The following is a 13,361-nucleotide window of genomic DNA, read 5'->3' as shown; positions in this document are numbered from 1 at the left end:
AAGAGACTACATTGAAGTACAAAAGACCGAACAGAACTGACCTACCAAGCCATGTCTTCCCTATTTTCATCACCTTTGCATTTCAGAAAAATGTGTAACCTCCTGTAGTGATGTCAGTACAAGACCTCCTCCTTTTAGCACTACCAGTCCTTTGACAGGAGAAAAGGAGGAGCAAATCTAAATTTAGGAGTTCCTTTTAAATATGAATTACTTATTCATAGCTAATAACAATCACCAGATCTGTTTCTTCATGGTTCCTATATTATACAGAAGACCTTCTCCTAGATACAATCTGAATGGCATGATTTCATTACATTTCAGCTGGTTGACTTTAAAGAAAATTACAATAGAACTTTAAAAATCCATTTCATAGCTAGTAATACTGCAATTTGTAATGGCAAAGCTACTTCCTCAACATCTTTTGGAAATCCCATGCCTCAGGGTCCCACATTTGATCTTCAGCTTTCAAACAAATGTCTATACGTTTAAAAAATAGTACTTTTCCAAACTTACGTTGACTTTGAAGCTTTGTACTGAGCCATCCAAAAAGTGAACGTTACAGATTATCTCTGATCGCGTTTTCTCTTTCGGTAGTTCCGATGCTCGTATGTTATTTATCCTCCCACCTAAGGCTCGTAAACGGGAGTTCATAACTATTGCTGAATAACCTATAAAAATAAAATTACATTTAATAAGAATTCTTATAATTCACTATGTTTCATCTATGGTTTTTTTTCCAGAGAAACCCACATCATCATGAAGACCTCATTACATCCCCAATACCTATAGTAACAAATGCTTCTTACAGAAAAGAGTAAGTTGTAAAATTAGTGCATTGTGAACCAGAATATAAATGCATATATAGAGGGGCTTCCATGTTCTAAATGTGAGTATTCTAAAAAGAATCACAGGTAACTCCTGCAGTGTATACTTAGGTTAGGCATGGGCCATTGCCTCAGTTGAAATCAGTAAAAAATCGCCCAAATGCCTACTATAAAGCAGGAAGGCAATGTCAAGACAAGTTTTTATCATCTGTAACTAGTAAATCCATCATCCCCTTACAAACTTCCTACATATTTCAATATTTACCATACAGGTTTCACCTCAATAAAACAATTCTATTTACTCTCAACTGACAAAACAGTCTTGAATTAATGCAGATCACATTCTGTCAAATTGTATACATATTCTTGAAATAAAATGCTAACACCATATGTAAGGCACTCAGAATTAACATTAAAACATGTCAATGTTTTACAGCCTAGCATACATAAATTCATGAAGCCAGAAATTCATATCCAAGAACATCCCACAAAAAAAAAAAGTTGTTTTGTTAGGAGTTTGGGTTTTTCTATTTTAGAAAAAAAATCTTCATGAACACCAAAACTCTGAAGCCAGTTTTCACAAACTGAAAAAAAACCTGAATCAAAAACATAAAAATGCCCAAACAGAAAAGAGCCATTCATTAAAATAAGAGAGGAATTAAATACAGTCAAGCTTGTAAACATTTCAAGCCTCTCTTCACTAGATCAGTTTACCAATTAACATCACAGCATATAAAGCCAGTTGGCAAGCAAAGCAGAGTATAGTTTTCCAGGTTAATTACCATACCAATTACCAAATTCTACCTCACTAAAGGCTAGCTACAAAGAGACTTGCACAATACGAGTGTTTCCTAGACTGCTGGCCAAGCTAGACAGGACCAACACCAGGACAGTTTTGTAATCTCCCTTTATTTGTATATCTGCCTTAAAACATAGGGTAGGTTTTCTCTAAGTAGCTAAAGACACTGATCAATTTAAAATCACTTAGAATTCTGAAACATATTTACTCACACATCACTACAAAAAGCAAATGTGAAACGCTTGAAAGGCCACAAGATGCAAAATTCTATACGGCACCAAAGGCAGGCAACAAAACAGTGCAGTGAATCACCCCTGCGTAATGATGTGTAATCTATACTTAGAAGCAGCTAAAACAATTCCCTTCTCACAGAAAACTCAGGTCAGACACACAAAAGCATTCAACAAATTCTCATACCTTTTTTTGTCAGCCTATTGATAGTTTGCTATTGTATACTTTCTAAAATCAAAACTGGAAGTTGTCAAGACTCATTTATTTAGGCTGCACATTTTTCCTAAGAGAAATTCCCTATTCTTTCCCAAAGGTGTGGGGTGAGGGTTTTGTTTGTTTGCTTTGGATTTTGGGGGGTTTGGTGGGGGATTTTTGGTTTGGGGTTTGTTTGTTGGTTTTTTTTCTGGTTGGTTGGTTGGTTTTTAAGGCTGGGGAAAAAAGGAAGAGGTGATCTTTAGGTGGATTAAGAGCAGTATTTTCATATAACCCACTATACACTCCTATTGGTTTAAAATTATTCTTGATATACAGACTGCAGTTAATCACAGCAGATTAATTTTTCATTTATTTTAACCAGAAAATGGGCTTTCTTATTCAGGAATGGTTGCTGCTACATAAAATATGCAGCTATCTAATTATCAAGGACATTCAAAAAAGGTGAAGATGAGTTAAGACTGTATATGAAGCCTTTAATTTCACATTCTCTAATTTTCTAGCAGCTACGTTTCAAACTATTTATTCAGCACTGTGTTCATCTTATACCAAAAACTCCAGTGACTACATGAATTATACTGCACTGTCTTTTCTCCTCCTTCCACCCTCTGAGGTAAAAAAACCCAACAACCTTTCACTCGCAGAAATAGCTTCCTACCTGCTAGTCCGCTGCTGGGTAAAAGGAGCAAGTCATTCTTTGCTGCGGGCCAGCCACTAGACAAGAAAGAAGGTTTTTGGTAGCCAGATTCAAAGCTTTGTCAGCATGACCTTCAGGGCTCGTGCTGCATTGTGACTCCTAATGCTCCTGGAGCTTACAGACTTCTCTGCTCTCGGGAAAACGCTATTTGACCCTTCTGCTCGTATTCGCCAACCTTTCTCACCTGCCAACCCCAATGCTTCCTATCTTATACTTCCACCATACCCTTTCTCTAAGTATGTTCTAATTCTCTTCCACTTTAGTTGGGCTTCAGCAGAGAGCAACAATCGCAGGATTCTCCAGCACTCAGCCTGGAGAAAGCAAGAAAATTGCACTGTAGCCCCTGCACTCCTCGTGCAGAGTGTGCTGCAGGATAAGCCATGCTTGGAGACCCTGTGGAAAATTTGGTATCTAATCCTAATCGCTCCCCAGCAGAGCAATACTTGTTCAAGCGCTACAGTTTAGCTAGATCTTCCTACTCATTCAAGCTTCAAGTATAGAAGCTGATAAAATAGCATCAACATTTTAATATTTATATATATATATACTTGCTATCCAGAAAAAAACCAAAACAAAAAACCAACACCCCAAACTCTTTTATAACTAAAACATAAAACCAAACAAATTGATGATTTTTATTTAACTGGCTATGCATAGCAGCACAAGTAATTACAGGTCCATTTCACAGCAAAGTCAGTCCCGCTCTGTAGAAAGCCTAGCATGTCAGCTGGATAACCTAGCCCATACTTGAAGTAGATTTGGCAGGCTAGGTTTAATTTTCAGATGATGGTCCCCTATGTTTTTCTTAAACTGCTAACGTTTCTTTTCCACTTATGTATCAATTTCTACGTGAAATTCAACCATTGCCCCTGACAAACCCAAGTTCTCTAAACTCGGGCCCAGGTCTCCAACGAATGCTGGCAACTAAACACAAGAGTGTGTAGGAATTTCACCCTAAAGCTGTCTGCGACAAGGATGAAATTCCATGTCAAAGTTTTTCGCAAAATAATGAGAATTATGAATGATATCAAAGAGATTGTACAAAATGCATTGTCACTGCTGAACTGTCACACGTCCTCCAGCAAGTTAGACCTTTTCTTTTCTGTGCTATATACCTGTTAACAGTCTGTCTTCCAGCATCCATAGCAGCTATCCAAGAACTAAGAGTGACATGTACTTACATACTGCTGCTTATCATAAAATCAGAGAGGTGCTTAGCTCTAGACTAAAGCTGCCATTGTTTTCTATGCTAGCTCGTCAGTTACATTTGTCTTAGTATCTTAAAGTTATATACTGGGTGCCCCAACTGAAGTAGTAAGTCAGAAATTCATCACAAGAAATTCAAACATGCTCGTGTGACCAGTTTGTACTGAGTTCACAAATGAAAACTTGGAATTCCTCGTATTTTACAATTTTATGCAAAATAAAACTAGTAACACAGCTGGAGCTCACAGTTTGTGTTTACAGCGTGCAAAGAGCCCCAGCTGAGGCTGTCCTTGATGGTGCCAGCTGACCATGGAAGCCGTGCCAAGGCCAAGGCTGGGACAAATGGCCAAGTGTTTGGACACTGCAGCCATTAGTCAACCGAGGCTGAAAGGGCCTAATCAAGCCCCAGAAAATTTCCACCAGCTAGGAGCCCCTAGCAGAGAAAGCTGGACTCTCTACTTCCCACCTCCATGGCCTTCAATGTTACTCCAGAGACAGCAAGCTTCTGAAGGAGCTATTTTACAGATGTCACATCACTGGCACCAGCCTAGGTCATTCTGCATGTCCTAGCTTAACATGCCGTACACTCAGCGTGTCTGTAAGGAAACAACTGCAAACCCTACTCTAAACGGCAAGAGGGGGAGAACAGAAGAGAGGTGAGCAGCTGAGTTATTAGGACATGCCCTACTACCTTTCTTCCATACATGACCCGTGTTTAAAGCTGTATTTTAAATAGGCCCTGATTGCTGAAATGGCTCAACAACCCCAGTGCAGTATCAAGGGGCCTGTGGAAGCACACGAAGCAACCTGCAGTGGCAACTGCTTTTGGGGTAGGCGGAGGGGCACGGAGATCTCAGGCCAGACCAGGAGCTGACTCTGCACACCAGCCACCAGCTGCCAGCCCTGAGCAGCCAGGACCAGCCACTACATGCGAATCCCAGCTCCTGCTTTGTACCCTCAGGCAGGAGGGTAATTCACAAAACAAACCGCAAAAAACTATGACAAATTTGAACATTATCAACAAGCGAATAGCTTAATAATTAGTCCCCTTTCCCTAAAATAAGCATCTCAAATCCAGAAAGTTGAGAGTTAAAATTTTATTTTAAAACCAAAGCCACCCTCAAAACACAGTTACTTTCACCCTAAGGTATAAAACAAACAAGTGGAATTCTATCCCATCATCAGACCATGCAATAGGCTTACAGGAGCAACAAATACAGCTACAGAAAGAAGTTAATGTTTTCCAAGTGTATTAAACACACCTCTGGACAAGTTTGGTTATGCATGCCTTCTCCTACAATAACACCGCAGCCAAGCAGAACAAAAACAACGTGTTTTCCTCATCTTTTGTATTGAAGACTAACTTCTAAAGAGACTTTTTCCATACCAGCATTTAATTTCTTTCTGACACACTTAGGAACTGTTGGTAAAGAAACTCATGACCCAATTCTCTGTATAACTACCATTAATATGTGTGTTACCAAGGAATTAAATCAAGAGCAGATTTGCTGCATGTATATTCAAGGACCTTCTACATGTAACACCACCATATGTAACTGTGAATATACTTTTTTTAAAAAAATAAATTGTTCATTAACCCCATTTCATTGGGTAAATGGGGATATTTCTGGTCCTGCAAGTGAGTGCGCTCGTGTTTGGTTTTTTTGGGGTTTTGGTTGTTCTTTTTGTTGTTTTTGTTTGTTTGTTTGTTTTAGAAGGGGACTACCACACTCTACATGCTCTTAATTTCTTTATACTCATGACTGAAAAATGTATAGTTCCACATTGGGTTCCTGTAGGAATATCATTTACGGAAGGATAGTGCTTCTAACCCACTTCAATTGCCCAAGTGACCACCCCTGACAATGAAGGGAAAAAATACTAAAGACATGTCCAAGCCTTGTATGCTCTTTCAATAACAGTTACCTTTAATGGTTACCTATTGCTTTATTTAAAAGGTATGAAATAAGGTAAATAGCTATACAAAGAGGTATAACAGCATAAAAAGTGTCTTTTTATCAATGGCTAGCCCTAGAACAACCAACACAAACACTCTTCAGCATGCATTCACCTTTCCCTATTTGCTGGTAAAAATAATCTCCCAGATTACCATCAGAAAAAAGCCCAGTGGTAGTGAACCTGTAATTTTTGTAGTAATCTATACTCTGATTATTATTCCCATGTAGTTAAGAATTATTTACACACCTCAAAGACATATTGATCATCAATGCATCTTAATGAGGATTAAATTATCCAGTCAGATTTTCTGAATAGAAGACTGACGTTTAACTCAACACCTATGAAAACCAGCCTCAGTTTTCACCTTCTGCAGAGGAAACACTTCATCTTTCCTATATTCCCATCAAGAAACTAGATGTGTCCCCATTAATATAAAATTAAACTGTAATATTTCACAGGAAAATCCCATGAGGTATTTAACCGCAATACAGTATTTGCAAGTTTCCATACAAATTACAGGGCATCATTAAAGCAACAACCAAAGTAAAAGATAAACTTCATTTTGAGCAATATGTGCAGGTTATCACTTACTCTTTATCTAGTCATTGTCCATAAACCTTTCCTGACTTATTGATTATAAATTATATCAAAAGTAAATTTAGAAGCCAGAATTATCACATGATGAAACTTCACATCACTTGAAAAAAAGCAATTAAACTACAAATAAAGAACAAGTATGAAAGCCCTAGATGATTAAGTATTACAGCTTATGGTATAAAAATACCTCCAAATTGAGACATGAGTAACAGACTTCTTGCAACATCTTTTTGCTTAGAAACAGAAAAAAGGTTAATATCCATGTTGAAAGTTTGTGTGTGTGTGTAGACAAATGCGCAATCTCAAAAGCAGTAGCTTCAATTTTTCCAGCCACTCTTAAGACAGCAATACCATTATAATAGAAATTCTTTGCCCCGAAATTAAAATCAAAGTTAAAAAAATTAAAGATCCAGCTTTCTTATATTTCCTTCCAGTGGCTAACATCCATGATATATTCCAGCGCAGCAAAATTATTTACATGTCATACAAATAATGACTAGGTCTAGCAAAGCATTCTGAGAGTACTTGTTATCAAAAATTGCATTAACAATGTTTCAGTCATTCTAGTTATTATCTTAAGTTTTCCAGAAAAATAGATCTTCCAGGTAGAGATTCTGTGCAGAAAATAACTCCATCAAGCAAAAATAAAAACAAAACCCAAAAATTTACAAAAGTTATAAAATTCCTATGGTTATAATTATACGTTACATAGGTATATTCATTAACATATATTGTTGCATGCATTGCCAGCCCAATACTTACCAGAACTAGTACAGAACAGAGTAAAGAAAAAAAGTTATTCCAAAGTAAAATATAATGATACCTCATCCTGACAACTCTTTATGCTGGAGTTCATTCACAAATAAGCCTTCACGGTAGACCGTATATATGACGATATCTCTATTTGCTTATTTAGCATGTACTTGAAAGCATTTCAGTTTCAATGAAGGTAGTTAAAAGGAAAAAAAGCCTTGATTTAAAAACAAAAACCAAACCACAAGTAATTCTGAATATTCTTTCCTCTGCTAACTGCCTCAAAATTGGAACCTAACTTTTTATTTTACTTTTAAAAGCCAGTAAGTAGACAAACTGGATTGTTCCTGTGTCTAGAAGTCAGTTACCTACCTACTGCTCGGTAGCCATTGCCTCTAAGAAAATACAATATATACAATTGAATAAATTAAAAAAATGCCCACACCAAGAGGTTAGGTGCTTAATTTGCGCATAAGATTAAGTGCTTTGCAAGCCTTCCCTGCATTTCATTTAGCCTTCCACTTTAACATATCTCTGGTAAACTCATATTGAAAAGTGTTTCAGAGAAATCCAGCTACTTTGAATTCTGAATTCAGCAAGACCACACATGCATGTCAAAGACGGACTGGAGAAGGTGGGCAGGAATGGAAATAAGCCTGAGTTTTAGTTCTAGCATTACATTATATCTTGATTGACGTGTCCCTAAGATCCCACTAAGCCAATAACATACTGAAGGTAATGCAAGCACTGTGAGAAGCTGCAAATACCTGGTGCAGATAAGCCATGCAGCACAGTAAGCTGTCCACTCTTAATTCAATTCTGCTGCCTGGTACGTATGTATGTACACTCACACGTGTGGACTGGGGACAACACTTCTGGGAGACCATCCAGTTTCTTGATGGATGGCAGAGACTCAGTGCTCTCAAAATATTGTACAAGCATAACAGAAAAGGCTTTACTCTCTTCAGACCATTAATTATACATTAATATTGGTTAAGTTACAGAAAGCCGAGCTGCACTTACAGTGACAGAGCAACAATGCTAAATAAATGAATTCTCTTAAAAAAAGAATATTCATGTCAAACATTTGTTCTATATATAAATATATCAATATAAAAATATATATTTTTTCATTTTGTGACAAGTTTTGAAGACACAGTCTACTTCAACTTTTCTGAGATCTTTCTTCCTCTCTCCCTCCTCTTTTTTCAAAAGGTTTGTGTTACCTGCATCTACAGATTTTTGCCTACCAAGTCTTAAAATGTGCACGGTTTCAGGCATACCAACAGTTCTTGCTGTTAAGCATGAAGAGGACACAGACTGGCTAGCAATAAAGCTGCACAGGCTGCTATTATAGGTTAATAGGTATTCTTTGGCACAAACAGTCATAGTCTTTACGTAGTCATAGCCTTTATAGGTAGGGGAAAAAAAAAGTTATTCCAACCTTTCAGCAACATGTTCAACAGCAAGACTGGTTATCTGAAAACTTAATCTTGAAAACAGATAACCTAAAGGTAATTAAATTCTTGAAGAGCTTACTGGTCAAAAAACAATGGTGACCATCTATTTCAGTACTCAGGTTTTTAACATCCTTTGATCCAGCTTCTGAGGTTGACCAAACTACTTTGGTCACATTCGCAAAGGATCAAACCAGATTGTACGAATGACCCTTCGAACTTCAAGAGTGTGAATCTGGTCATGCCAGCTTCACTGATGGCTCTGTATGTACACAGAACTAAACCATGCAGGTAAGTCACAGCAGGATCCAATGTGTCATCTTACACAGTGTGAAGCGTTACTGTTAGACCTTAGTTAATGGATTAGAGCTACTGTGGAGATAACATCTACTGCATGCAGAATGACAGACAGAAGAAAAACAAACGGGAGGAAAAAATAACTGAAATAATGGTGGAGACCTCCTCCCTACACTGTTCAAGTACTATAAAATACAGATGAGAACAAGACACATTTCTACTGCTTTCACATTTTTCAGTAGTTTTTAGCTGTTCATGTAATAGATCTTCATGTTTATTTTTAAAAATCCATTTATAAAATGACACCTTAAACCAGTGTGTTCAGGACAATAACAGCTCATTGCCCCATTTCCTGCACTGTGCCAACTGAAGAATTCAGGAACTCTACAGCTTCCACTATCACCTGCTTCAGCTTTAAACAGTACCACGGCACAAAAGAAAACCAGCTCACTGAAAAAGGCAAGAGTTAGCACTAATTCATTTCCTTAATAGTGCCTTTTTGGGGTTACAAACATCGCATGAACTCAAATCAGAAACTGCAGGCTGAAAGTCAAAAGTTCACCTTCCTCAGCTTGACAGGGTCTTATGTTAACAACACTGAAGAGTGAAAAAAACACAAAAAGCTGTCAAAGTGGACACTGAGCTTTGCAGTGCCCAGCTACCAACACTTACCATAAGTAGTTCAGAGTAGACTCAAGTATATTAAGGTAATTTTTTATTTTTTTTTAACTAACTGCCACGTTGTAAAATCAAATAATTAAACATGAAGCTGTGTCCTCCCCTACAGTATTTGGGTAAGCAAATAATGCCATTAGTTTATATATAATGAATAGTTTATGTCTTCAAATTTTCAAAATCAAGTAAACAAGCATTCACCACTAAATTTTTCAAAGACAGGTTACTAAAATATTCTGAAACTTCAGGTATCAATTACAGTAACAAAATTTAAATACAAAAAGACCTCATATTCTATTAGCAGGCAAGAAACTGTATGTCATGAAACTACAGTACGACAATGAGAACTATCACGTCAGTTTTAATGCCAAGTAAATCTGTGGTAATTTAAGTAGAATCACTACAGATTCAGGAAGGGATGTAGAACCACCAACCAAAAGCTCTCTCTAAGGATTAACACAGATATATCCAAAAACATACTTTTAAAGGGGAAGTTCTACTATTTTACTGTATCCATAGTACGATACTAGTCAAAAAGTCTAGAAACTACCTGTGCTACCTTCTACTGATTTTAAAAACACAGAAAAAACCTTAATGTAAACCAAGGGTTATCCACACAAACGTCACACTATCCACTAGGCTTGCAGACCAACATTAATCTCTTCCTCTTCTAGTGCAAAATAAATAAAAAAAATCACTTTTGAGAGGCCACAGTGACAAGACTTTGCTGAGAATTGTCAGACAAGCATCAAGTCCCCATATCATGTTCCCTATGTGAGACGTGCTGTTTTCTGATAGAGGACAACTGCTCATAGTTACTGTCTGAGTTACAAGACTACTGATCTACACCGAAACGACATTTCATTTGCTAATGCAGCGTAATGGCCTAAAAAAAATAAAAAAGTCACAGCTTGCAGGTAATAACACCTCTTATGAGTTGACTCCTACAGGTGTGTTAAAAACAAAAGAACAAGCCTCTCTTCTTATCTCAACTGCATGTCCAAAGTAATTTTTTTCCTCTACATTAATCCGCCCAGTAAAAACTGTTTTCTACAATTTTCATCTCCAATCAAAACCGTTACATTTTTCATGTCAAAGTTTTCAATAGGACTGATATTGTTGTACCTCACATTTCATCCTCTTTCTTTACAGTAAATTTAATCTGTATTATAAAGAGCAGGAAAGCAGCAGTTCATAGACAGAAGAGTATAGACTCCACACAAGGCTGTGAATCTAGGTGTCCATGTTCTATTTCTACTGTTCTCACTAATGGTACTCCATGAATGGGTCACTTTCCTCCTCTCCAAATTGAACACTGGTCATGACTGAAGCAATGCCAAAGCATACTTTTTAAAAACTTGAAAAAGCAGGCGGCATGTTGCAGGTAACTGGATTGTTAATAAACAACTGTGGTGTTAATGAACCAGAAACACTCTTCAGAATTATTATGAATTATCTTTCTGCACCCAGACTTTTCATTCAGTCTTCAAAGCTTCAAAGTTCATGGAACTGTCTTCTATACATTCATATTTCATCTACTTTATAATCCATGTTCTGCCACGAGTTTTTCAAATATATTCTCTCAAGCATGACAGAGGACTTCTGATACAAAGCTTATGGCCACAAAAGGTCCCTAAAAGGCTTTGGAATGAAGTACTGCAAAACCATGCAGCTAACCACAGAACACCATTGAAAAAGATAAGTCAGTAGAATAACCTAACTACAGCAGTTCTTCCTCTAAAAAAAGGGATGGACGCTATAGCAATCAGAAAATTAAAAACTGTTATGTTACGAAGGGAACTTAAAACTGAAAACCTAACTTCAAGCTGTAAGGACAGAAAAAAAGTAATTTCTTTTAGACACTACGGTTGTATTCAGTTTATTCTCCAGGACTGTTGAAAACCACACAAGTTCAGAAGATCCTGAAGACTCACAAAACTAGTTTGTTTGAAGGAATTACAAAAAGTTCTACCTTTTAAACTACAAGAAAAAGCTTGAAAATGTCTTGCAAAAGTCTCATAACTCAGAGCCAGAACCTAAACATGATGAAACTAAAACACCTCCTGATACTTTGATCATAACTGTTACATATTCAGATTACCAAAACTGCAAGAGTTCATGCAGTAAGTTTATTAGCCATGCGAGGGGATCGGGGGGAGAAGAATTTCTCCAGAAAGTTTACAAACACGACGTTTTGTAAGTCATCAGAAGAAAAAGCAAACAGACACTATAAAAAACCTGCCTAAACATCCACACTTTGTAAACAATTGCCATGAAAGAACAGTTTTCTGCTATTCTGTCTTCTCACTTCCTCTCCATTTATGACTAGCCCACAGATTTCTATTTTAAGCTTACCAAAGCACACCTCTCCTTCCCTTTTGGTTTGTTGCAGAGGCTTCAAAACATCTAGGATCATATCAGTTTGTAATCTTCTACCTATAAGATCAAACCGTTTGCCAGGAGCTGCACTGGTACTGACTGCACACAGCTTTTGCACAAGTCCTCCTCCTGCACAAAGATGATAGGTAAACAAGAAAAAAGCAACACTGTCACCCAAAATGGCTAGTCATTTTTCTAATCCCTGCAGATGCTTGGGTGTCCTCGCTTTAAAAGAAAGCCATTCCTACACACAGTGAAGAAAAAAACTAGAGTAAACATACTACAGGACATGTCCTAGCTTGCAAACAATCTGTGCTTTCTGGTTTTCCATCAGCATTTAAACAGTGTATGCTTTGGACCAGTGAAATCTAAACATTTATATCTTTACATCCCTGTTAGGCAATTTTTTCATCACCCTACAAGATTAACACGCACCTAGCAACGACAGCATACCATAGACCACAAGGAAACCACTCCAAAAAGCACCCATCTAAAATAGATGCTCCTGTACAAACCCAGTGGCAGCTACCTTTTGGTCAATTCCTCTCTTTTGACAAACCAATTCACTTAAGCTCCTAAATAGTCAAAAAGCAGCTGCTCGGTCAGCATGAAACATGCCTCTGGTGCCAAGCTCAGCCACAGGCTGGGTGGCGGAGTCCCTGGCAGCACGGAACACCTCTCTGGACCAGGGCCAGCAGAGCACCCTTCCACCACCTACCTCAGGGTGGATGAGAATATTGGGCCAACTTTTAGGCAAACACCTGCTAAACCTCCTGCCACCAAGCTACCGAGGCGATACACTTATTTTTCTCAGTTACGTGAGCTTTTCATTCATGGTGCTGGCAAAGAGGTAAGCCTGCCCATTCCAGTTCCTACAAATGATGTGAACAGGCAGAGATGCTGCTCTAACAGCCGTTGCCCAACCCCAAATCAAGGGGAACATACTGGGAAGGTGGAAACCTGAGGCCAGTAAAGAAGATGCCCATCAGGAGGCTAAGGGAAGGCAGCATGCATTCACACAGAGCAGGAGCCACGCAAACCACAACTGGAGTTTGGAGGAGTAAAACTGAGCAGGGCAGAGCACGATTTTGGAAGGGTGACTTGGTAAAGAGCTGCTTGCTCTTGAGTGGAGTACCCTCTCTGGGTTTGTTTCATGGTTTTTGGTGTTCTGTTGGGTTTGTTTTTTCTTCAACTCTCCTACTGACATATAGTGCCTTCACAAGTAATTCAAGCCCACTTAGGTGGTTTTTTTCTTCATTTTTAATGAGCGTTTA

The 13,361-nt window shown here is 38.0% G+C and overlaps 1 protein-coding gene across 2 annotated transcripts in view; it reads right to left on the bottom strand.

Moving 5' to 3' along the window:
* The window catches only part of PTPN3 (protein tyrosine phosphatase non-receptor type 3), a 132,562-nt gene that overhangs the window by 101,196 nt on the left and 18,005 nt on the right, over positions 1-13,361 (bottom strand). For both annotated transcript variants that reach the window (XM_056331933.1, XM_056331934.1), the window contains exon 2: positions 514-668. In XM_056331933.1, coding sequence (XP_056187908.1) covers positions 514-651 — 138 coding nt within the window. In that variant the 5' untranslated portion in view covers positions 652-668. The remainder of the gene's footprint in view (positions 1-513; positions 669-13,361) is intronic.

The sequence above is a fragment of the Falco biarmicus genome, chromosome 3, assembly GCF_023638135.1.
Source record: "Falco biarmicus isolate bFalBia1 chromosome 3, bFalBia1.pri, whole genome shotgun sequence".
In the NCBI taxonomy this organism is placed as follows: domain Eukaryota; kingdom Metazoa; phylum Chordata; class Aves; order Falconiformes; family Falconidae; genus Falco; species Falco biarmicus.
Note: the sequence above shows the minus strand (reverse complement) of the source record. Positions and strands in the feature narration are given on the sequence as shown.